Here is a 25,556-nt window from a genome sequence, read left to right as displayed (position 1 = left end):
TGCATATAATTGACAGCTTAGGATAGAATACACTCTAAAGTTTCCAAAACTGTAAAAATATTGTCTGTGAGTATAACAGAACTGATATTGCAGGCGTGAGAAAAAACCTTTCAGGAAGTGACTCTTATTTTGAAACCCCTGTATTCCTATGCATCCCTATTGCCCATTGAAAGGGATATCAACCAGATTCCTTTTTCTATGGCTTCCCTAATGTGTCTATAGCCACTAGACATAGTTTCAGGCCTTTATTTGAACGTCAACGATAACATTGCGTCAGTGGTCAGGTGATTTGTGCGTAATAGACAAAGGCGGCCATTGTTCCTCTCGCTCCTACTGAAAAGCAAATTGTCCCGGTTGATATATTATCAAATAGATATTTGAAAAACACCTTGAGGATTGATTATAAAAAACGTTTGCCATGTTTCAGTCGATATTATGCATCTAATTTTGAGTTTTTTTCGGCATTGTGGTGACCGCAATTTCTGGTGGATTTCTCAACAAAACGTGGACAAGAAACGGAGGTATTTCGGCTATAAAAATAATCTTTATGGAACAAAAGGAACATTTGCTGTCTAACTGGGAGTCTCGTGAGTGAAAACATCCGAAGCTCATCAAAGGTAAACGATTTAATTTTATTGCTTTTCTGATTTTCGTGACCAAGCTTCCTGCTGTTAGCTGGACATAATGCTATGCTAGGCTATCGATAAACTTACGCAAACGCTTGTCTTGCTTTGGCTGTAAAGCATAATTTCAAAATCTGAGATGACAGGGTGATTAACAAAAGGCTAAGCTGTGTTTCACTATATTTCACTTGTGATTTCATGAATATGAATATTTTCTAGTAATATTTTTTGACCGTTGCGCTATGCTAATTAGTGTAGTTGACGACAATTCTCCCGGATCCGTGATGGGTAGTTCTAAGAGGTTCAAACCTCCAAACGAGCTTCAACAACACTCCTTCTGTGGCCTCCAACTGCTCTTAAATACTAGTAAAACTAAATGCATGCTCTGCCCGCACCCGCCCGCCCGACTATCATCACTACTCTGGACGGTTTTCACAAAGAATATGTGGACAACTCCAAATACCTAGGTGTCTGGCTAGACTTTAAACTCTCCTTCCAGACTCATATTAAGCATCTCCGATCCAAAGTTAAATCTAGAATCGGTGTCCTATTTCGCAGCAAAGCCTCCTTCACTCATGCTGCCAAACATACCCTTGTAAAACTGACCATCCTACCGATCCTTGACTTCGGCGATGCCATTTACAAAATAGCCTCCAACACTCTACTCAACAAATTGGATGCAGTCCATCACAGTGCCATCCGTTTTGTCACCAAAGCCCCCATATACTATGGGCCTGTATGCTCTCGTTGGCTGTTCCTCCCTACATATTCGTCACCAAACCCACTGGTTCCAGGTCATCTATAAGTCTTTGCTCAGTAAAGCTCCGCCTTAGCTCAGCTCACTGGTCACCATAGCAACGCCCACCCGTAGCACGCGCTCCAGCAGGTATATCTCACTGGTCATCCCCAAAGCCAACACCTACTTTGGCCGCCTTTCTTTCCAGTTCTCTGCTGTCAATGACTGAAACTAATTGCAAAAATCACTGAAGTTGGAGTCTCATATCTCCCTCACTAACTTGATTCATCAGCTGTCAGAGCAGCTTACTGATCGCTGCAGCTGTACACAGCCCATCTGTAAATAACCAACTACCTACCTCAACCCCATATTTGTTTTTGTTTTTCTGCTCTTTTGCACACCAGTATCTCTACTTGCACATCCTCATCTGCACATATATCACTCCAGTGTAAATTGCTAAATGGTAATTACTTTGCCACTATTGGCCTATTTATTGCCTTACCTCCTTACTTCATTCGCACACACTGTATACAGATTTTTCTATTGTGTTATTGACTGTACGTATGTTTATCCCATAATTATTTGTTACTTTCATTTCTTTTTTTCTTAAAACTGCATTTTTCTTAAAACTGCATTGTTGGTTAAGGGCTTGTAAGTAAGCATTTCATTGTAAGCATTACACCTGATATGATTTCATTGATGATTTTCTTTTTTAAATGTAATCCATTTCAAAATAAGGCTGTAACCTAGCAAAATGTGGGAAAAGTCAAGGGGTCTGAATACTTTCCGAAGGTACTGTAGATTTCCAATCCATAGGCCTATGCCATTATTTCATTACATCAGCAAACAGTACCATATCTCTAGAGGCAGTAACTATGAGAGGAGAGACATTCATCTCCTCATATTACAAACTCTTCTGAGTTGAAGACTAGACTTAACAATTAAATACTACACTATAAGATGCTCCTCCCTGCCTCTTTTCTCAAGCCTTCATTTATGTGTTGAATGTACCCAGCTGCACCCCTCCACCCCACTGCTCACTTGCCTGCCCACAATCAAGCCGTGTGTCAATATTAATCAGCCCGTGGTGTACCTGCTAGGATAGAGGTGCATAAATTCATAGGGCGCACCTATCAGCACACAGGGCCCAACACCAAGGCCCTATCCATGATGGATCTGGCTTAAGGAAGCCCCTCCCCTTGACAGCTGGCCTATTGTGTGATGTCACTGAAGCTGCCTTGTTTCCTTAGGGTAAGCCAGTTCAATAACTAACTCTCAATGCAGCCAGCAGCAACTTTTTTAATGGGAGTTTTGCAAATGAAGATGGCAATGCTTTCAGATCCAACGGCAATGCATAATCTGCTCGCCATAGAGCTGTGCATGGGTACAATAACAAGTTCACTGGGTCCATCTGGTCTAGAGGCCTGCTTAAACCAATACACAGGAGCTCCCTATGACAACGCACATCATCTAGATTGGTCATGATCTGTCATAATTCATTATAATTTATTCTAACATAATATATTTATATGTGTCTCTCAAGCACAATCCAACAGAACAGCATACAGAAAAACAAAAAATGTAGTCTAATGTTGTGCAGATTTTGTGTTGACACGTTCAAATCCTTTTTCCAAACAGCAAAAGCATGAGGACTCATAACACAGCACATAAGCTTGGGGAAGTTCAAAGTGAGACAGTGACGGAGTGTGACCAACATCCCCAATCAGAGGCTGATCAACAGAGGGGTGATTAACGTTGCCAGCTGGGACCTTTCTCTCAGAGACGCTCTCTCTCTGCCGCACCTGCTGGAGCACTGCCCTCACAGAGACGCTCTCTCTCTGCCGCACCTGCTGGAACACTGCCCTCACAGAGACGCTCTCTCTCTGCCGCACCTGCTGGAGCACTGCCCTCACAGTGACGCTCTCTCTCTGCCGCACCTGCTGGAACACTGCCCTCACAGAGACGCTCTCTCTCTGCCGCACCTGCTGGAGCACTGCCCTCACAGAGACGCTCTCTCTCTGCCGCACCTGCTGGAGCACTGCCCTCACAGAGACGCTCTCTCTCTGCCGCACCTGCTGGAGCACTGCCCTCACAGTGACGCTCTCTCTCTGCCGCACCTGCTGGAACACTGCCCTCACAGAGACGCTCTCTCTCTGCCGCACCTGCTGGAGCACTGCCCTCACAGAGACGCTCTCTCTCTGCCGCACCTGCTGGAACACTGCCCTCACAGTGACGCTCTCTCTCTGCCGCACCTGCTGGAGCACTGCCCTCACAGAGACGCTCTCTCTCTGCCGCACCTGCTGGAGCACTGCCCTCACAGTGACGCTCTCTCTCTGCCGCACCTGCTGGAACACTGCCCTCACAGAGACGCTCTCTCTCTGCCGCACCTGCTGGAGCACTGCCCTCACAGAGACGCTCTCTCTCTGCCGCACCTGCTGGAGCACTGCCCTCACAGAGACGCTCTCTCTCTGCCGCACCTGCTGGAGCACTGCCCTCACAGTGACGCTCTCTCTCTGCCGCACCTGCTGGAACACTGCCCTCACAGAGACGCTCTCTCTCTGCCGCACCTGCTGGAGCACTGCCCTCACAGAGACGCTCTCTCTCTGCCGCACCTGCTGGAACACTGCCCTCACAGTGACGCTCTCTCTCTGCCGCACCTGCTGGAGCACTGCCCTCACAGAGACGCTCTCTCTCTGCCGCACCTGCTGGAGCACTGCCCTCACAGTGACGCTCTCTCTCTGCCGCACCTGCTGGAACACTGCCCTCACAGAGACGCTCTCTCTCTGCCGCACCTGCTGGAGCACTGCCCTCACAGAGACGCTCTCTCTCTGCCGCACCTGCTGGAACACTGGCCTCACAGTGACGCTCTCTCTCTGCCGCACCTGCTGGAGCACTGCCCTCACAGTGACGCTCTCTCTCTGCCGCACCTGCTGGAGCACTGCCCTCACAGTGACGCTCTCTCTCTGCCGCACCTGCTGGAACACTGGCCTCACAGTGACGCTCTCTCTCTGCCGCACCTGCTGGAACACTGCCCTCACAGTGACGCTCTCTCTCTGCCACACCTGCTGGAACACTGCCCTCACAGTGACGCTCTCTCTCTGCCGCACCTGCTGGAACACTGCCCTCACAGTGACGCTCTCTCTCTGCCACACCTGCTGGAACACTGGCCTCACAGAGACGCTCTCTCTCTGCCGCACCTGCTGGAACACTGCCCTCACAGTGACGGGACAAGAGGTTGAGACACAAACAAGACATGGAAGAGAGAGATGCCAACTATACACACCAACGAGACGTACCAACGGCATGCACCAACGACATGCACCAACGACACGCACCAACGAGACACACCAATGAGAGGAAAGGAAATAGAGGAGATGGGGAAAGTTAAGGTAATCACTTAAATAAATTGATTTGGACAAATTGGCCACGAAAGCTTTGAATGTCTTCTTTGAGTGGCTCCTTAGCAGCAAGCCATGACACTGGACATAGCTACGATATAGGGATAGAATAGATAATTACAGCTGACCCATCCAAATGATAGTACTAACATGATTTATCTATGAAACCAACCAAAAAGATTATTTCAACAATGCTGAGCATTTAGTGCTCTGCAACTAGTGCCACTCCAGTGTTTCCTGGTAGCTACTATGCTACTTCACATAAAATGGATGAGGAAGGACAGTGAATGGCTCCCGCACGGCTCTGCACTACAAAATCATAAAGCAAAGCAGTGAATGAAAGGAAAACTGTTGCCCTTAGAACAGGGGCATGCACGCGAGTTGGCTGTCCTCTCTTCAGTTTTAGAGCGCCCCCCTGTCTCAGTCACCTGATGTATAATTCCCTGCAGGCAGGTTAGGCTCCAGGTCTGTGCTCCTAATGGAGGAGCAGCTCTGCTCTAGTCTATTTGGCAACAGGAAGGGAAGTGCATGGACCTCAGTGTTCTGCCTGGACTCACAGCAACAAAAAGGGCCCGTCTGGAGCGGTTGGGGCCCCAGCCCTCAGGGAGGGCAGATGGTGCCCCAGGTCTAGCGGTGCATTAGCATGAGAAAGAGAACCAGAGAGAGAGGGGACAGGTACCCTTTCCCCTCTATTTCCCTCTGTTATAGACCGGGGGACCCTCTTCTAACCCAACAGACTCTGTTGTGCTGCAGTAAATTGGAGCACAAAGGAAGACATGGTGTCAAGCTGTTGACACGTGTGAGTTACACGCCATTCATAACAAAACTCAAAGCAGTAGAAAGGGGAGCCAGAGAGTCCAGCCTCCTTCCTGATTGGAGCACAGCCCAATGCCAGATGCAACTGACATTTAACGCAATTACTAACTTCAATCATTTTCACTAAAATACATTTTTAAATGCCCTTATTTCACAATAATAATTGACTTATCATGTGATTCTTCAAGCTCATAAGGCAAAGAGGTTACTGTACAAAGTGTGATGATGTCAATGGCTCATATCATATCAACAACGCCATACTGCAGAGCACAGCACAATCACACTAACAACATGTAGGCTCTATGACCTGACATGGAATCGGTATTAAAAGTGACCTCACCTTTCTCACAGAGATGCCCAGCTCTAACTGACTGTTAATGGGGTCATGCCAACAGGGGTCATGGCCTGGGGTGTTGACATCTTTTGCTGGGGATTACAACGTGTGCACCACCAATAAAGCTGAGCTGAAACCACTATGAAATACCAGCCTATGGCTGCGTTTACACAGGCAGCTCAATTCTGATATTTTTTTCACAAATTGGTCTTTTGTCCAATCAGATCATCTCTTTTGCCAGTAATTGTGCAAAAGATCCCAATTGGGTTGCCTGTGTAAACGCAGCCATACATACAGGCTCATTCAACCTATGCACATTATTGAAGAAACAAAACTCAAAAAAAGAATGTTTTTCTGATCCTTGTAGAGTTTTGTCTCCCCCCTGTGTTCATTTAGGATAACAACCAGTGTGTTGTCCCCATGGACAACACACGAACACCAGCACATGGAATGGTGGGATCATAGCTGCTTTTAGCAGCGCGGGTGTATGTAATACACTAGTGTTGCTCCCTATTGTAGCCCATTTGGGTTGCACAAAAACAGTCCATGAGAAGCCAGAAGTTAAATCAAATGAAATATCAATTTAGTGTCTCGGTCAGCAAAAAGTTATAAAAACAGAATGGGGTATTGTGTGTAGGCCAGTGACACAAAATCTATATTTAATCCATTTTAAATTCAGGCTGTAACACAAGAAAATGTGAAATGTGAATACTTTCTGAAGACACTGTGGAGGCCTGAGGGTGTTACTGGACTGACAGTGACAGGTTCAAATCCCATTTGGGCTAACCACTGAATTCACTACACCAGTGTCACAAGTGGGCTTTTCCTCTAGCTAAGGTAACTGAGCTAAACGACTACCGCCCCGTAGCACTAACTTCCGTCATCATGAAGTGCTTTGAGAGACTAGTCAATGACCATATCACCTCCGCCCTACCTGACACACTAGACCCACTCCAATTTGCTTACCGCCCAAATAGGTCCACAGACGATGCAATCTCAACCACACTGCACACTGCCCTAACCCACCTGGACAAGAGGAATACCTATGTGAGAATGCTGTTCATTGACTACAGCTCGGCATTCAAAACCATAGTACCCTCCAAGATCGTCATCAAGCTCGAGACCCTGGGTCTCGACCCCACCCTGTGCAACTGGGTACTGGACTTCCTGACGGGCCGCCCCCAGGTGGTGAGGGTAGGCAACAACATCTCCTCAATCCTTATGTAATACATGTATCACTAGCCACTTTAACTATGCCACTTTGTTTACTTTGTCTACATACTCATCTCATATGTATATACTGTACTCGATACCATCTACTGTATGCTGCCCTGTACCATCACTCATTCATATATCTTTATGTACATATTCTTATCTCCTTACACTTGTGTCTATAAGGTAGTAGTTTTGGAATTGTTAGCTAGATTACTTGTTGGTTATTACTGCATTGTCGGAACTAGAAGCACAAGCATTTCGCTACACTCGCATTAACATCTGCTAACCATGTGTATGTGACAAATAAAATTTGATTTGATTTATCTGTTCATTTACAATTAGAGATGAGAATGCAATGACATGTATTATTTATCTATCTGGGTACTCAGTAGAGGCTGTAGATATACCATACCTGCTCTCACAGACTCCAAAACAATCTCTACACAATGGTCTCAGCTTGGGTAAGACTTTAGTTGTAAATGCAATTATATTTTTGTAAAAATGGTTATTCATTTTTAAAAAACATTCCATGGGAATATAAACGTATTAGCAAATAAACAATGTCATGTTATGAAACCATTTAGACCTATATCCATGGTCCATAGTCAAGTTTATACGTGGCATTTTTTTCTGGAAAAGTTGCCAATTGCATTTTTAACCGGGTTGAAAAGCACGCGCCAAAGCAACTTCTACTCACCTACGTCGCAGTGTTCCGGAGATCAAAGCCGCTCATTGTAATGGAAACACGAATCTCAGGCGAGAAACTATGATTTATTGAGGTCAGGTTTTGGTCAAAATTCCGACTGAAAAACATGTTGATTTGCGATGCAAAGCTCACCCTTGGCTCAACCACCTGTTAGCTCTAGTCTACAGCAGCATGGAGTGGGACATCAAAGCAAATCCAATCCAGAGACACTTCTCACCTTTATGTCACAAGTGTGCGATTTGGCGACGTTAGTATTTCCATTTGTGCCCATATCGTTTTAGTCAATAGTATGCTAATCGATTTTCAATGTTAGCCCTAGAACTAGGCTATAGGCTACCAATAGGCCTACCCACACAAATATTTGCGCGCACCTATAACAATAAACTGAGAGCAGAAAATCCGGAAAACATTTTTTGGGCAAATATTTAAATTATTTCAACTGTTAAAATAAAACAGGTTAAGTTAAGTTCATTACGCGACGCGTCACCTATGTACCATGGGATCAGTTACCTATAACTCCATGTGAGATTGCCCCTACTGTGCCAAACAAGTTAAAACATCCCTTGACAGACAACACATAAGAAGGCTAAATGCATCCTACATTACCTGTCGTTGTTTTATTGTCTTGGGACCATGATGAGGACAGGTCCGCCACTCCGTGTTACATGAGCTTGCAAATGATCCTTTCACATATAGGTGCAAAAAAAAGCGTCTGCACCCTGAATCCTTTGAACTTACCTTTTGAATTTTCTCACAACAGCCAAATAAATGTCAGAGCGCGTGGCAATTATACACTTAACGTTTGTGGAGCGTGCCATTTGCCAGCAACTCCATGGACCTACAGTGCAATTTAAAATTGCCTAAATTGTTTCGAATATCTTATCTAAGTCTAGTGCCAGCTTCATTGTGAGTATGACTGAATTTAACTGTGAAAGCATCGGAGGCAAATCAACACAACTTAATGAGACTAAGTTAGGCCTTTCTTTCTTCTCCCGAGTGGCGGAGCGATCTTGAGCACTGCTTCTCAATGCTAGTGGCGTCACTACAGACACCCTGGTTCGATTCAAGGCTGTATAATAACTGGACTATTGAGGCCAATAGGGCCTAGCGTTTAGCCAGTGTCGGCCGTAATTGTAAATAACAATTTGTCCTTTAACTGACATGCAGTAATTAAATAAAGCATAAAAAAATACAACTAGACTTACTTCTTCAACATATGTGACCATATGAAGATAATGTTGATAACAAGATAATAGCATTTTGTGCTCAAGTTTTTAAAGGCCTATAATAATCAAATCAAATGTATTTATATAGTCCTTCTTACATCAGCTGATATCTCAAAGTGCTGTACAGAAACCCAGCCTAAAACCCCAAACAGCAAGCAATGCAGGTGTAGAAGCACGGTGGCTAGGAAAAACTCCCTAGAAAGGCCAAAACCTAGGAAGAAACCTAGAGAGGAACCAGGCTATGAGGGGTGGCCAGTCCTCTGCTGGCTGTGCCGGGTGGAGATTATAACAGAACATGGCCAAGATGTTCAAATGTTCAGAAATGACTAATATGGTCAAATAATAATAATCACAGTAGTTGTCCAGGGTGCAGCAAGTCAGCACCTCAGGAGCAAATGTCAGTTGGCTTTTCATAGGCGATCATTAAGAGTATCTCTTCCGCTCCTGCTGTCTCTAGAGAGTTGAAAACAGCAGGTCTGGGACAGGTAGCACGTCCGGTGAACGTGTCAGGGTTACTAGCTTTTATTTTTCTGTTGAACATCAATAAAACAAACTGACATACTGGTAAATATTTAATCAAGGAATGTTTTTTATTTTCTAATAACATAGGAAAATACTCTAAGAATAAATGACTGTGCAAAATAGACTAGATAAATATGACAGAATAATATAACTTATGCATAGTACATATTGTGATGGTGGAGTCACAGTAATTGTGTAATATTTACAGAATGTACATTTGCTCCTCTGCTAGATCAGGGCCAAGGCCTCCACACAGACTGGCTTCCTGGGAGGTTCTGGGATTGGGCTTCTTTGTCAGCGTGTCTGTGTGGCAGCTGGGGAGGTTGGGGATCTCCATGTCGGAGTGGAGCTCTGTGAGCATGAGACAGATGTCTCCTGTAGACTTCACAAAGCTGTTGTCTGTAGTGGGACTCCTGTATCTTCATCAGGTGTGAGGACTGGTGGCACATTGTATTGGGCAGAGAGATGGAAGAGTGGGCTTTAGCCGGGACTTTGGTGTTCATACAGGCATGGCTGTTCAGCCGAGCAGAGAAAGTAGAGTTCAGTGCTGCCTCCAGCTGCAGACCCTCCTCTTCCTGCCCCAGGAAGTGTGCAGCTCTTTGCAGGCAGCCTGAGAAGCCATCCTGGAAGGGATGTTGCTTTTCTCCATCTTCACCTTTCTTCCTGTCCCCATCTCCAGTGTTCTGGAGAAAGAGAACAGTGTGTTCAAGGATCTCAGCTTTCTCCACTCTACGCTGAGTCACACCCTGTTGGAGAGAAAGAGAGGGCAGATTAATGCACAGTCATGCTATACTTCTCAGAGGAGCTGACACCTGTATGAGCTGCATTTAGAGCAGAGTCAAGTTAGAGGTGAACTTCATACCTGATGTAGTGGTCCCTGCAGCAGCGGGGTTCTCAGGCTCTCCAGACTGTGGTTCGTTCTCTCTCTCCGTAGTCTTTCCGCCTGAGGCTTGAGGAGCTACAAGAGAAAGATGAAAGGAGATCAGACCAGGGAGATTAGACCAGTGTCTCTGGTAAACCAGTGTGTCTGAAACAGTCACTTTGTACAACAGTAAGGGTTCCTAAAACCGAAATCTATGTACATGGTAGGACTAGCTCCATAGGTACCTTTTAGGAACACATTTCTATTCCAAGTTAAATAAAAAGCCTACAACAAAATAGGCCTAGATGTTTTAGTTCAAATCGATTTTGATTGACTAATATGTATTGCAGATATACTGATAAATATAATCACAACAAAGGTTAAAATCTTACCATTCTGTCAATTTCCCTGCTCTCTTTTTCCCCAAGTGGTTTCATCTTTGTTAATCAACAAGCGGCTGTTGTCCTTCATCCAGAGGTCAGAGAATGTCCAGATGTAAATAATCAAGAAGAACAGTAGTATTTCTCTGTTCTGTGTCACTGAATCTAGCAATCTGTCTCTGAACCACTTTTAAGTCCATAGGAATACGAGGTGACTTTGTACTCCTCCCATTGCCACCGGTAGCCGAACCCTGAGCTTCCCGGCACACGTGGAAGTCAGGATAGTCATAAGAAGGATAAATAGCATAATGGGGAGTACCAATCTGTAGGCCTATTGAAACACGCAAAAAGTTGTTGGTTTAAGTTAGTTTGACACAGATCATTGTCATGCTTTCTCACGGTGTCCCAGGTTTAACAACTTGTATATTTATTTTACTAGGCAAGTCAGTAAAGAACAAATTATGACGGTCTAGGAACAGTGGGTTAACTGCCTGTTCAGGGGCAGAACGACAGTTTTGTACCTTGTCAGCTCCGGGGTTTGAAATTGCAACCTTCCGGTTACTAGTCCAACGCTCTAAACACTAGGCTACCCTGCCGCCCCATGAAATAGGACCTCATGGTACTTCCGTAGAATCCATCACATCCGCACTAAAACCCCTGGGCACGTGTGTTAAAGCGCTAACAAAAGGCACGCGTATTGTAATTATAACAATGGAGGTGTAGGCGAGAGTCGACGAGTCTCCAGTGTGACACGGGTTTACAAATGAATTAAGTGACACCTCAGCCTCTCAAACACAGACAGGCACACGCACAGCCACACGGTATTGCCCATTCCAATTGGCACAACCTTTTACGCACAGAACCAACAGGCGCTTCTGACTTTGTTAGTGGATGAATATTGCTTTAATACAATTGACTCTTACACTATTATTTAGATTTAATTATGTTGTTATATTAGCCTATGTTAATTAACATTTCAGAGGTCAATGTGTGCGCGTGAGAACTGGAAACCTGGGAATGCTCCACCAGGCAGTCGGTGGCGGTATTTGCCTAATGATGTACAATTTCTAACAGGTAATAAAGAACAAACTGTTGTCTATCCTACACCTTTTCCCAAGGGAATAATCTCAGGACAATTTCCCAGTGTATCACATCAGGGACCATATATGATTTTGGTCTCCTCATTTTCTTGGCTTGTCAATATAACTATTTCAGGTTAATGGTTATATAAAAAAATGCGGCCTATGTTGAGCCACATGCTGTAAAAGGTACTTCGTCTGATAAAGGTAGTGAGAATGTATAATATTGTTGGAATTAGTTGAGATTCCATCACAGAACATTCTATTAACCGAATAATATGGTGATATAGATACATATATATCCTGTTTAAGAAATATGTATTCTGTCCCAGACTTAAATTAATCGGATCTAGTCAGACTATTTTTAATAGCCTTCACATTGTAATTGTACTGATGATGAACCACATTTGTTAAATATTATTAGCTCAGACTTACTCATATTAATGAATGTTAATTACGTTGGAATTCGCTTTCAGACTATAGGTTACTCTCGATATTTGAGAGTAAATCGTTCTATAGTTGTAAACGTTCCTTACACCAAGGCTGTCCCACTGCTGTTTTAGGCATCATTTGTTATAAAGCCTATAGAAAATATACTTCGGTTAAAAAATACGTTTTTTTCAATTAAGGAAAAATAAATATTTTACCATGAACCTCTGAATAAAATGCTGTGAATTAATGATTAATTCCTATATTCCAAGAAGTAGAGGAGGACATCATTTTTCTAAGTCGAGAGAAACCCCTTGTTTCCGTCCTTCCGCATTCTCTGGGGTTTGTAAAAAAGGCCCTAAAAACCTTCGTTTGAGTTTGAAGTGTGATTTGAGGTCGCTGTCTCTAAACCCTTTGCTCTTCTTGACCGGGAGGTAACAGGTGTTTAAGCGCGTGGTCTCTTCGCACCTTTGACTTAAACACACACATGCCAGCTATCAATGAAATTAAAATCTATGAAAACTTTGCAGTACTTTTAACTGGCATCAGAACGTGCCAAGACACCTTGAGTTAGTTGAATGGTAAATAAGTAATTTAATTATTGAATGTCTGACTGAGAAAGCAGATGACAACAATAACCAGAAACACATTTGACACTTTAATACATTACTGATTAAGATACCATTGAGACAATGTTTTTAAAGGAATGTGTTTTATTTGTATTTCAACATACAGGCCTTTATATCTGGAAAAACAAAGGAACAAGTCACAGAATAAATTAATGTGCAAAAATAGACAAGATATCAGAGTACTACAACTTATACATAGTACATGTTGTAATATTAAAGTATAGAGAAATTGTACAATATTTCGAATTTATATATTCTTTGCAGTACAACATTGTCATATAACTGCAAATCTATGGAGTCTCTGAGTCAGGTGTTCACAACACTGCATAAATTAATAACAACATAGCAACCTCAGCAGAAAAGAATGTGGCATCCTGGTTATCAGTTCATAGGATATTAGAGTTGTTTTACAGTTAAATATCCCAATTCAGGCTCCTCTGCTAGATCAGGGCCAAGGCCTCCACACAGACTGGCTGCCTGGGAGGTTCTGGGATTGGGCTTCTTTGTCAGCGTGTCTGTGGGGCAGCTGGGGAGGTTTGGGATCTCCATGTCGGAGTGGAGCTCTGTGAGCATGAGACAGATGTCTCCTGTAGACTTCACAAAGCTGTTGTCTGTAGTGGGACTCCTGTATCTTCATCAGGTTTGAGGACTGGTGGCACGTTGTGCTGGGCAGAGAGTTGGAAGAGTGGGCTTTAGCCCGAACTTCGGGGTTCATACAGGCTTGGCTGTTCAGCCGAGCAGAGAAAGTAGAGTTCAGTGCTGCCTCCAGCTGCAGACCCTCCCCTTCCTGCCCCAGGAAGTGTGCAGCTCTCTGCAGGCAGCCTGAGAAGCCATCCTGGAAGGGATGTTGCTTTTCTCCATCTTCACCTTTCTTCCTGTCCCCATCTCCAGTGTTCTGGAGAAAGAGAACAGTGTGTTCCAGGATCTCAGCTTTCTCCACTCTACGCTGAGTCACACCCTGTTGGGGAGAAAGAGAGGGCAGATTAATGCACAGTCATGCTACACTTCTCGGAGGAGCTGATACCTGTATGAGCTGCATTTAGAGCAGAGTCAAGTTAGAGGTGAACTTCATACCTGATGTAGTGGTCCCTGCAGCAGCAGGGTTCTCAGGCTCTCCAGACTGTGGTTCATTCTCTCTCTCCGACGTCTTTCCACCTGAGGCTTGAGGAGCTACAAGAGAAAGATGAAAGGAGATCAGACCAGGGAGATTAGACCAGTGTCTCTGGTAAACCAGTGTGTCTGAAACAGTCACTTTATACTACAGTAAGGGCTCCTAAAACCTAAATATATTTACATCATAGGACTAGTTACTTTGGTACATTTTAGGAACACATTGTTATTCCAATTTCAGTCAACAAACTAACAACAAAATAGGCCTACATGTTTTAGGTAAAATCGATTTTGATTTACTAATATCTATTATAGATATACTGATGAATATAATCACTTCAAAGGATCAAATCTCACCGTTCTGTACATTTTCCTGTTCTCTTTTTCCCCAAGTGGTTTCATCTTTGTTAATCAACAAGCTGCTTTACGCTTAACGAGCATCTTCATCCAGAGGTCAGATCATTTCCAGATGTAAATGATCAAGAAGAACAGTAGTATTTCTCTGTGCTGTGTCTCTGAAGAAGAATCTCAATATGGCATTTCTGTCTCTGGACGACTTTTAAATCGTTAGGAATACGAGATGACTTTACACTCCTCCCATTGCCACCGGTAGCCAATCCCTGAGCTTCATCGCGCCTTGTACTGTTGAAATACAGTAGAGTACCCTTTACAAGTTATAAATGTCATACAAAGTGAATTCATAGAAGACGTCTAGATAGTCATACGTAAATAGTATAATGGGGTGTAAAAATATAGGCCTGTTGAAACGGACAGATGGCCAATGTTACCCAGTGAAGTGTAGAGAGCTGTTGGTTAAAATGATTTCGACACCGCTCATTGACGTGCTTTCCCGGGTTTAACAATCAGTATATCAAAGAGGACCACATGGCGCTTGGGTACAAGGCATCAAAACCGCAGTAACACCCGCGGGCATGTGTTTGAAAGCGCTAACAAAAGTTGTAATTATTACAAGTGAGGTGTAGGCGAGAGTCGACCAGTCTGACACGGATTTACAAATGAATTAAGTGACACCTCAGTCTCTTAAATACAGACAGAAACACGCACAGTCACAATAAATTGCACACTCCACGCGTTTCTGACTTGTTAGTGGATCAATATTGCTTTAATACAATTGACTATTACATAGATAATATTATTTTGATTTAATTATATTGTAATATTAGCCTAAGTTAATTAATATTTCAGAGGTCAACATGTGCGCGTGAGAACTTGGGAGCCTGGGAATGCACTAGACATTCGATGGCGGCTTTCATTAAATTACGTACGAATTCTAACAGGTAATGAAGAACAAACTGTTGTCTATCCTATCCCTTTTCCCAAGATAAATGATCTCAGGACACTTTCCCAGTGTTTCTCATCAGGGACCAAAGATGAATTTGGTCTCCTCATTTTCTTGGCTTGTCAATAGAACTATTTCAGGATCATAGTTGTAAAAAATGGGGACTATATTGAGCCACGTGCTGTAAATGGTACTTCGTCTTATAAAGTTAGAGTAAATTAACAATATTACATTGATAGAGAATGGCATTTGCAATGCGAGGGTTGCTGGTTCGATTCTCACGGGGGACTTGTATTCAAAAATATGAAAATGTATTCACTCACTATTGTAAGGCGCTGTGGATATGACCGTTGGCAAAATGTCAAGGTAAATTCCATCACAGAACATTTCTAATAACCGAATAATTTGGTGATCTAAATAACTAGCTATCCTGTCTAAGAAATGTGACTTCTGTCCCAGACTTAAATTAATAAGATCTGGTCAGATTACTTATTTTAGTACCACTTTTAATAGGCACACATTGTTATTTACTGATGATGAACCACATTTGTTAAATATTATTAGCGTAGTCTTACAAATATTAATGAATGTTAATTACATTGGAAGATGCTTCTAGATTGTAGGCTAGTCTCGATTTTTGACAGCAAATCGTTCAATATTTGTAAACTCTCCTTAAACCAAGGCTGTCCCCCTGCAGGTTTAGGAATCATTTGATATAAAGCCTGCATATCATAGACCTATGAAAGAAGACAACATCTGCTGAGAAACATCTCATTTTGTACCATGAACCTCTGAACAAATTACTGTGAATGAATGATCCGTTCCAATACCCCAAGGAGAAGACGAATGCATAATTTTTGTATATTTGAGAATGTCAAGAGAAGCTCCTTGTTTCAAGCAGATGGCATCCTCTCGGGTCAAAGAAAGGCCCTAAAAGTCTTCCTTTGAATTTGAGGTGTGATTGAAGGTTGCTGTCACGTAGCACTTTGATGTTCACGCCCGAACAACTTGAGGTGTTAAAGCGCGTGGTCTCTACGCACCTTTGACCAGCTATCAATGAAATGCAGATCTATGATAACTTTGCAATACTTTTAACTGGCATCAGAACGTGCCAACACACATTGAGTTAGTTGAATGGTAAATAAGTCATTTAATTATTGAATGTCTGACTGAGAAAGCAGATGACAATAATAACCAGAAACACATTTGACACTTTAATACATTACTGATTAAGATACCATTGAGACAATGCTTTTAAAGGAATGTGTTTTATTTGTATTTCAACATACAGGCCTTTATATCTGGAAAAACAAAGGAACAAGTCACAGAATAAATTAATGTGCAAAAATAGACAAGATATCAGAGTACTTCAACTTAGTACATGTTGTAATACTATAGAGAAATTGTACAATATTTCGAATTTATATATTCTTTGAAGTACAACATTGTCATATCACACATATCATTGTCATATCAGTGCAAATCTATGGAGTCCCTGAGTCCAGTGTTTACAACACTGTATGCATTTAAACACCATAGCAACCTCAGCAGCAAAGGATGTGGCATCCTGGTTATCAGTTCATAGGATATTAGAGTTGTTTTACAGTTAAATATCCCAATTCAGGCTCCTCTGCTAGGTCAGGGCCAAGGCCTCCACACAGACTGTCTGCCTGGGAGGTTCAGGGATTGGGCTTCTTTGTCAGCGTGTCTGTGTGGCAGCTGGGGAGGTTTGGGATCTCCATGTTGGAGTGGAGCTCTGTGAGCATGAGACAGATGTCTCCTGTAGACTTCACAAAGCTGTTGTCTGTAGTGGGACTCCTGTATCTTCATCAGGTGTGAGGACTGGTGGCACATTGTATTGGGCAGAGAGATGGAAGAGTGGGCTTTAGCCGGGACTTCGGTGTTCATACAGGCATGGCTGTTCAGCCGAGCAGAGAAAGTAGAGTTCAGTGCTGCCTCCAGCTGCAGGCCCTCCCCTTCCTGCCCCAGGAAGTGTGCAGCTCTTTGCAGGCAGCCTGAGAAGCCATCCTGGAAGGGATGTTGCTTTTCTCCATCTTCACCTTTCTTCCTGTCCCCATCTCCAGTGTTCTGGAGAAAGAGAACAGTGTTCCAGGATCTCAGCTTTCTCCACTCTACGCTGAGTCACACCCTGTTGGAGAGAAAGAGAGGGCAGATTAATATACAGTCATGCTACACTTCTCAGAGGAGCTGACACCTGTATGAGCTGCATTTAGAGCAGAGTCAAGTTAGAGGTGAACTTCATACCTGATGTAGTGGTCCCTGCAGCAGCAGGGTTCTCAGGCTCTCCAGACTGTGGTTCATTCTCTCTCTCCGACGTCTTTCCACCTGAGGCTTGAGGAGCTACAAGAGAAAGATGAAAGGAGATCAGACCAGGGAGATTAGACCAGTGTCTCTGGTAAACCAGTGTGTGAGCAGCAGCACGGCCAGGTGGACTGGGGACAGCAAGGAGTCATCATGTCAGGTAGTCCTGGGGCATGGTCCTAGGGCTCAGGTCAGTTGAAACTGGAGCAGCAGCACAGCCAGGTGGACTGGGGACAGCAAGGAGTCATCATGTCAGGTAGTCCTGGGGCATGGTCCTAGGGCTCTGGTCCTCCGAGAGAGAGAAAGAAATAGAGAAGGAGAGAATTAGAGAATGCACACTTAGATTCACACAGGACACCGAATAGGACAGGAGAAGTACTCCAGATATAACAAACTGACCCTAGCCCCCCGACACATAAACTACTGCAGCATAAATACTGGAGGCTGAGACAGGAAGGGTCAGGAGACACTGTGGCCCCATCCGAGGACACCCCCGGACAGGGCCAAACAGGAAGGATATAACCCCACCCACTTTGCCAAAGCACAGCCCCCACACCACTAGAGGGACATCTTCAACCACCATCCTGAGACAAGGCTGAGTATAGCCCACAAAGATCTCCGCCATGGCACAACCCAAGGGGGGGCGCCAACCCAGACAGGATGACCACATCAGTGAATCAACCCACTCAGGTGACGCACCCCTTCCAGGGACGGCATGAGAGAGCCCCAGTAAGCCAGTGACTCAGCCCCTGTAATAGGGTTAGAGGCAGAGAATCCCAGTGGAAAGAGGGGAACCGGCCAGGCAGAGACAGCAAGGGCGATTCGTTGCTCCAGAGCCTTTCCGTTCACCTTCCCACTCCTGGGCCAGACTACACTCAATCATATGACCCACTGAAGAGATGAGTCTTCAGTAAAGACTTAAAGGTTGAGACCGAGTTTTCGTCTCTGACATGGGTAGGCAGACCGTTCCATAAAAATGGAGTTCTATAGGAGAAAGCCCTGCCTCCAGCTGTTTGCTTAGAAATTCTAGGGACAATTAGGAGGCCTGCGTCTTGTGACTGTAGCGTACGTGTAGGTATGTACGGCAGGACCAAATCAGAGAGATAGGTAGGAGCAAGCCCATGTAATGCTTTGTAGGTTAGCAGTAAAACCTTCAAATCAGCCCTTGCTTTGACAGGAAGCCAGTGTAGAGAGGCTAGCACTGGAGTAATATGATCAAATTTTTTGGTTCTAGTCAGGATTCTAGCAGCCGTATTTAGCACCAACTGAAGTTTATTTAGTGCTTTATCCGGATAGCCGGAAAGTAGAGCATTGCAGTAGTTTAACCTAGAAGTGACAAAAGCATGGACTAATTTTTCTGCATCATTTTTGGACAGAAAGTTTCTGATTTTTGCAATGTTACGTAGATGGAAAAAAGCTGTCCTTGAAATGGTCTTGATATGTTCTTCAAAAGAGAGATCAGGGTCCAGAGTAACGCCGAGGTCCTTCACAGTTTTATTTGAGACGACTGTACAACCATTAAGATTAATTGTCAGATTCAACAGAAGATCTCTTTGTTTCTTGGGACCTAGAACAAGCATCTCTGTTTTGTCCGAGTTTAAAAGTAGAAAGTTTGCAGCCATCCATTTCCTTATGTCTGAAACACATGCTTCTAGCAAGGGCAATTTGGGGGCTTCACCATGTTTCATTGAAATGTACAGCTGTGTGTCATCCGCATAGCAGTGAAAGTTAACATTATGTTTTCGAATAAAATCCCAAAGAGGTAAAATATATAGTGAAAACAATAGTGGTCCTAAAACGGAACCTTGAGGAACACCGAAATTTACAGTTGATTTGTCAGAGGACAAACCATTCACAGAGACAAACTGATATCTTTCCAACAGATAAGATCTAAACCAGGCCCGAACTTGTCCGTGTAGACCAATTTGGGTTTCCAATCTCTCCAAAAGAATGTGGTGATCGATGGTATCAAAAGCAGCACTAAGGTCTAGGAGCATGAGGACAGATGCAGAGCCTCGGTCCGATGCCATTAAAATGTAATTTACCACCTTCACAAGTGCCGTCTCAGTGCTATGATGGGGTCTAAAACCAGACTGAAGCATTTTGTATACATTGTTTGTCTTCAGGAAGGCAGTAAGTTGCTGCGCAACAGCCTTTTCTAAAATTTTTGTGAGGAATGGAAGATTCGATATAGGCCGATAGTTTTTTATATTTTCTGGGTCAAGGTTTGGCTTTTTCAAGAGAGGCTTTATTACTGCCACTTTTAGTGAGTTTGGTACACATCCGGTGGATAGAGAGCCGTTTATTATGTTCAACATAGGAGGGCCAAGCACGGGAAGCAGCTCTTTCAGTAGTTTAGTTGGAATAGGGTCCAGTATGCAGCTTGAAGGTTTAGAGGCCATGATTATTTTCAACATTGTGTCAAGAGATATAGTACTAAAACACTTGAGCGTCTCTATTGATCCTAGGTCCTGGGAGAGTTGTGCAGACTCAGGACAACTGAGCTTTGAAGGAATACGCAGATTTAAAGAGGAGTCCGTAATTTGCTTTCTAATAATCATAATCTTTTCCTCAAAGAAGTTCATGAATTTATCACTGCTAAAGTGAAAGTCATCCTCTCTTGGGGAATGCTGCTTTTTAGTTAGCTTTGCGACAGTATCAAAAAGGAATTTCGGATTGTTCTTATTTTCCTCAATTAAGTTAGAAAAATAGGATGATCGAGCAGCAGTAAGGGCTCTTCGGTACTGCACGGCACTGTCTTCCAAGCTAGTCGGAAGACTTCCAGTTTGGTGTGGCGCCATTTCCGTTCCAATTTTCTGGAAGCTTGCTTCAGAGCTCGGGTATTTTCTGTGTACCAGGGAGATAGTTTCTTCTGAGAAAAGTTTTTAGATCAGACCAGGGAGATTAGACCAGTGTCTCTGGTAAACCGGTGTATCTGAAACAGTCACTTTGTACAACAGTAAGGGCTCCTAAAACGTAAATCTATGTACATGGTAGGACTAGGTCCATAGGTACATTTTAGGAACACATTTTTTTTCCAATTTAAATTTAAAAAAAACTAACAACTAAATAGGCCTACATGTTTAGTTAAAATCGATTTTGATTGACTAATATGTATTGCAGATATACTGATAAATATAATCACAACAAAGGTTGAATTCTTACCATTCTGTCAATTTCCCTGCTCCCTTTTTCCCCAAGTGGTTTCATCTTTGTTAATCAACAAGCGGCTGTTGTCCTTCATCCAGAGGTCAGAGAATGTCCAGATGTAAATAATCAAGAAGAACAGTAGTATTTGTCTGTTCTGTGTCACTAAATCTGGCATTCTGTCTCTGAACCACTTTTAAGTCCATAGGAATACGAGGTGACTTTGTACTCCTCCCATTGCCACCGGTAGCCGAACCCTGAGCTTCCCGGCACACGCCTTGTACTGTTGAAATACAGTAGAGTAGCCTGTATAAGTTATAAATGTCCCATAAGTGAATTTGTGGAAGTCAGGATAGTCATAAGAAGGATAGCATAATGGGGAGTACAAATCCGTAGGCCGATTGAAACAGGCTGATGTCCAATGTAACCCAGTGAAGTGATGAAAGTCGTTGGTTTAAGTTAGTTTGACACAGATCATTGTCATGCTTTCTCATGGTGTCCCAGGTTTAACAACTTGTATATTTATTTTTACTAGGCAAGTCAGTAAAGAACAAATTATTATTTTCAATGACGGTCTAGGAACAGTGTGTGAACTGCCTGTTCAGGGGCAGAACGACAGTTTTGTACATTGTCAGCTCGGGGGTTTGAACTTGCAACCTTCCGCTTTCTAGTCCAACGCTCTAAACACTAGGCTAACCTGCCGCCCGATGAAATAGGACCTCATGGTGCTTCCGTAGAATCCATCACATCCGCAGTAAAACCCCTGGGCACGTGTGTTAGAGCGCAAACTAAAGGCACGCGTATTGTAATTATAACAATGGAGGTGTAGGCGAGAGTCGACGAGTCTCCAGTGTGACACGGATTTACAAATGAATTAAGTGACACCTCAGCCTCTCAAACACAGACAGGCACACGCACAGTCACACGGTATTGCCCATTCCAATTGGCACAACCTTTTACGCACAGAACCAACAGGCGCTTCTGACTTTGTTAGTGGATGAATATTGCTTTAATTCAATTGACTCTTACACTATAATTTAGATTTAATTATGTTGTTATATTAGCCTATGTTAATTAACATTTCAGAGGTCAATGTGTGCGCGTGAGAACTAGGAACCTGGGAATGCTCCACCAGGCAGTCGGTGGCGGTATTTGCCTAATGATGTACAATTTCTAACAGGTAATAAAGAACAAACTGTTGTCTATCCTACACCTTTTCCCAAGGGAACAATCTCAGGACAATTTCCCAGTGTATCACATCAGGGACCATATATGATTTTGGTCTCCTCATTTTCTTGGCTTGTCAATATAACTATTTCAGGTTAATGGTTATATAAAAAAAAATGCGGCCTATGTTGAGCCACATGCTGTAAAAGGTACTTCGTCTGATAAAGGTAGTGAGAATTTATAATATTGTTGGAATTAGTTGAGATTCCATCACAGAACATTCTAATAACCGAATAATATGGTGATATAGATAAATATAGATCCTGTTTAAGAAATATGTATTCCGTTCCCAACTTAAATTATTCGGATCTAGTCAGACTATTTTTAATTGCCACACATTGTAATTGTACTGATGATGAACCACATTTTTTAAATATTATTAGCTCAGACTTACTAATATTAATGAATGTTAATTACGTTGGAATTCGCTTTCAGACTATAGGTTACTCTCAACATTTGAGAGTAAATCGTTCTATAGTTGTAAACGATCCTTACACCAAGGCTGTCCCACTCCTGTTTTAGGCACAATTTGTCATAAAGCCTATATGAAATATACTTCGGATAAAAAAATAAGTTTTTTTCAATTAAGGAAAAATAAATATTTTACCATGAACCTCTGATAAAAATACTGTGAATGAATAATCCATTCCAAATTCCAAGAAGTAGAGGAAGACATCATTTTTGTATAATGTCGAGAGAAAACCCCTTGTTTCCGTCATTCCGCATTCTCTCGGTTTGTAAAACAGGCCCTAAAAACCTTCGTTTGAGTTTGAAGTGTGATTTGAGGTCGCTGTCTCTAAACCCTTTGCTCTTCTTGACCGGGAGGTAACAGGTGTTTAAGCGCGTGGTCTCTTCGCACCTTTGACTTAAACACACACATGCCAGCTATCAATGAAATGAAAATCTATGAAAACTTTGCAGTACTTTTAACTGGCATCAGAACTTGACACCTTGAGTTGGTTGAATGGTAAATAAGTCATTTAATTATTGAATGTCTGACTGAGAAAGCAGATGACAACAATAACCAGAAACACATTTGACACTTTAATACATTACGGATTAAGATACCATTGAGACAATGCTTTTAAAGGAATGTGTTTTATTTGTATTTCAACATACAGGCCTTTATATCTGGAAAAACAAAGGAACAAGTCACAGAATAAATTAATGTGCAAAAATAGACAAGATATCAGAGTACTACAACTTATACATAGAACATGTTGTAATATTAAAGTATAGAGAAATTGTACAATATTTTGAATTGATATATTCTTTGCAGTACAACATTGTCATATAACTGCAAATCTATGGAGTCTCTGAGTCAGGTGTTCACAACACTGCATAAATTAATAACAACATAGCAACCTCAGCAGAAAAGGATGTGGCATCCTGGTTATCAGTTCATAGGATATTAGAGTTGTTTTACAGTTCAATATCCCAATTCAGGCTCCTCTGCTAGATCAGGGCCAAGGCCTCCACACAGACTGGCTGCCTGGGAGGTTCTGGGATTGGGCTTCTTTGTCAGCGTGTCTGTGGGGCAGCTGGGGAGGTTTGGGATCTCCATGTCGGAGTGGAGCTCTGTGAGCATGAGACAGATGTCTCCTGTAGACTTCACAAAGCTGTTGTCTGTAGTGGGACTCCTGTATCTTCATCAGGTGTGAGGACTGGTGGCACATTGTATTGGGCAGAGATGTGGAAGAGTGGGCTTTAGCCGGGACTTCGGTGTTCATACAGGCATGGCTGTTCAGCCGAGCAGAGAAAGTAGAGTTCAGTGCTGCCTCCAGCTGCAGGCCCTCCTCTTCCTGCCCCAGGAAGTGTGCAGCTCTTTGCAGGCAGCCTGAGAAGCCATCCTGGAAGGGATGTTGCTTTTCTCCATCTTCACCTTTCTTCCTGTCCCCATCTCCAGTGTTCTGAAGAAAGAGAAGAGTGTGTTCCAGGATCTCAGCTTTCTCCACTCTACGCTGAGTCACACCCTGTTGGAGAGAAAGAGAGGGCAGATTAATGCACAGTCATGCTACACTTCTCAGAGGAGCTGACACCTGTATGAGCTGCATTTAGAGCAGAGTCAAGTTAGAGGTGAACATCATACATGATGTAGTGGTCCCTGCAGCAGCAGGGTTCTCAGGCTCTCCAGACTGTGGTTCATTCTCTCTCTCCGACGTCTTTCCACCTGAGGCTTGAGGAGCTACAAGAGAAAGATGAAAGGAAATCAGACCAGGGAGATTAGACCAGTGTCTCTGGTAAACCAGTGTGTCTGAAACAGTCACGTTATACTACAGTAAGGGCTCCTAAAACCTAAATGTATGTAAATGGTAGGACTAGCTCCATAGGTACATTTTAGGAACACATTTTTATTCCAATTTAAATAACAAACTAACAACAAAATAGGCCTACATGTTTTAGTAAAATCGATTTTGATTGACTAATATCTATTATAGATATACTGATGAATATAATCACTTCAAAGGTTCAAATCTTACCATTCTGTCATTTTCCTGTTCTCTTTTTCCCCAAGTGGTTTCATCTTTGTTAATCAACAAGCTGCTTTACGCTTAACCATTTCATCCAGAGGTCAGAGAATGTCCAGATGTAAATAATCAAGAAGAACAGTAGTATTTCTCTGTGCTGTGTCTCTGAAGAAGAATCTCAATATGGCATTTCTGTCTCTGGACGACTTTTAAATCGTTAGGAATACGAGATGACTTTGTACTCCTCCCATTGCCACCGGTAGCCAATCCCTGAGCTTCCCGCGCCTTGTACTGTTGAAGTCATACAGAAGAGTAGCCTTTACAAGTTATAAATGTCATACAAAGTGAATTCATCAGAATACGTCTAGATAGTCATACGTAAATAGTATAATGGGTTGTAAAAATAAATAGGCCTATTGAAACGGACAGATGGCCAATGTTACCCAGTGAAGCAGAAGAGAGCAGTTGGTTAAAATGATTTCGACACGGCTCATTGACGTGCTTTCGGTTACGGTCCAACGTTTAACAACCAGTATATCAAAGAGGACCTCATGGCGCTTCCGTACAAATCCATCACATCCGCAGTAACACCCGCGGGCATGTGTTTGAAAGCGCTAACAAATGGCACGTTGTATTGTAATTATACAAGTGAGGTGTAGGCGAGAGTCGACGAGTCTCCAGTATGACACGGATTTACAAATGAATTAAGTGACACCTCAGCCTCTCTTAAATACAGACAGAAACACGCACAGTCACCCATTCCAATTGCACAACTTTTACCACAGAACCAACAGGTTTCTGACTTTGTTAGTGGATGAATATTGCTTTAATACAATTGACTATTACATATTAATATTATTTTGATTTAATTATATTGTAATATTAGCCTAAGTTAATTAATATTTCAGAGGTCAACATGTGCGCGTGAGAACTTGGGAGCCTGGGAATGCACTAGACATTCGATGGCGGCTTTCATTACATTATGTACAACTTCTATCATGTAATGAAGAACAAACTGTTGTCTATC

General features: G+C 42.9%; 2 protein-coding genes and 1 pseudogene across 2 annotated transcripts; all 3 read right to left on the bottom strand.

The window, feature by feature from the left end:
* Nucleotides 1-9,809: 9,809 nt before the first annotated feature.
* LOC127930833 (transcription factor HES-7.1-like) lies at nucleotides 9,810-10,875 on the bottom strand. Its single transcript, XM_052521765.1, has 3 exons — nucleotides 10,831-10,875; nucleotides 10,439-10,534; nucleotides 9,810-10,322 (listed from the first exon to the last, which is right to left on the bottom strand). The coding sequence occupies exons 1-3, from the start codon at nucleotides 10,873-10,875 to the stop codon at nucleotides 9,810-9,812; spliced, it is 654 nt and encodes a 217-aa protein (XP_052377725.1).
* Nucleotides 10,876-13,400: 2,525 nt separating this feature from the next.
* Nucleotides 13,401-14,467, bottom strand: LOC127930832 (transcription factor HES-7.1-like). Its single transcript, XM_052521764.1, has 3 exons — nucleotides 14,423-14,467; nucleotides 14,030-14,125; nucleotides 13,401-13,913 (listed from the first exon to the last, which is right to left on the bottom strand). The coding sequence occupies exons 1-3, from the start codon at nucleotides 14,465-14,467 to the stop codon at nucleotides 13,401-13,403; spliced, it is 654 nt and encodes a 217-aa protein (XP_052377724.1).
* A 2,536-nt stretch (nucleotides 14,468-17,003) lies between these two features.
* Nucleotides 17,004-21,558, bottom strand: LOC127930831 (transcription factor HES-7.1-like; annotated as a pseudogene).
* Between the last annotated feature and the right edge of the window lie 3,998 nt (nucleotides 21,559-25,556).

This window comes from Oncorhynchus keta, chromosome 6 (assembly GCF_023373465.1).
Source record: "Oncorhynchus keta strain PuntledgeMale-10-30-2019 chromosome 6, Oket_V2, whole genome shotgun sequence".
Taxonomy (NCBI): domain Eukaryota; kingdom Metazoa; phylum Chordata; class Actinopteri; order Salmoniformes; family Salmonidae; genus Oncorhynchus; species Oncorhynchus keta.
Note: the sequence above shows the minus strand (reverse complement) of the source record. Positions and strands in the feature narration are given on the sequence as shown.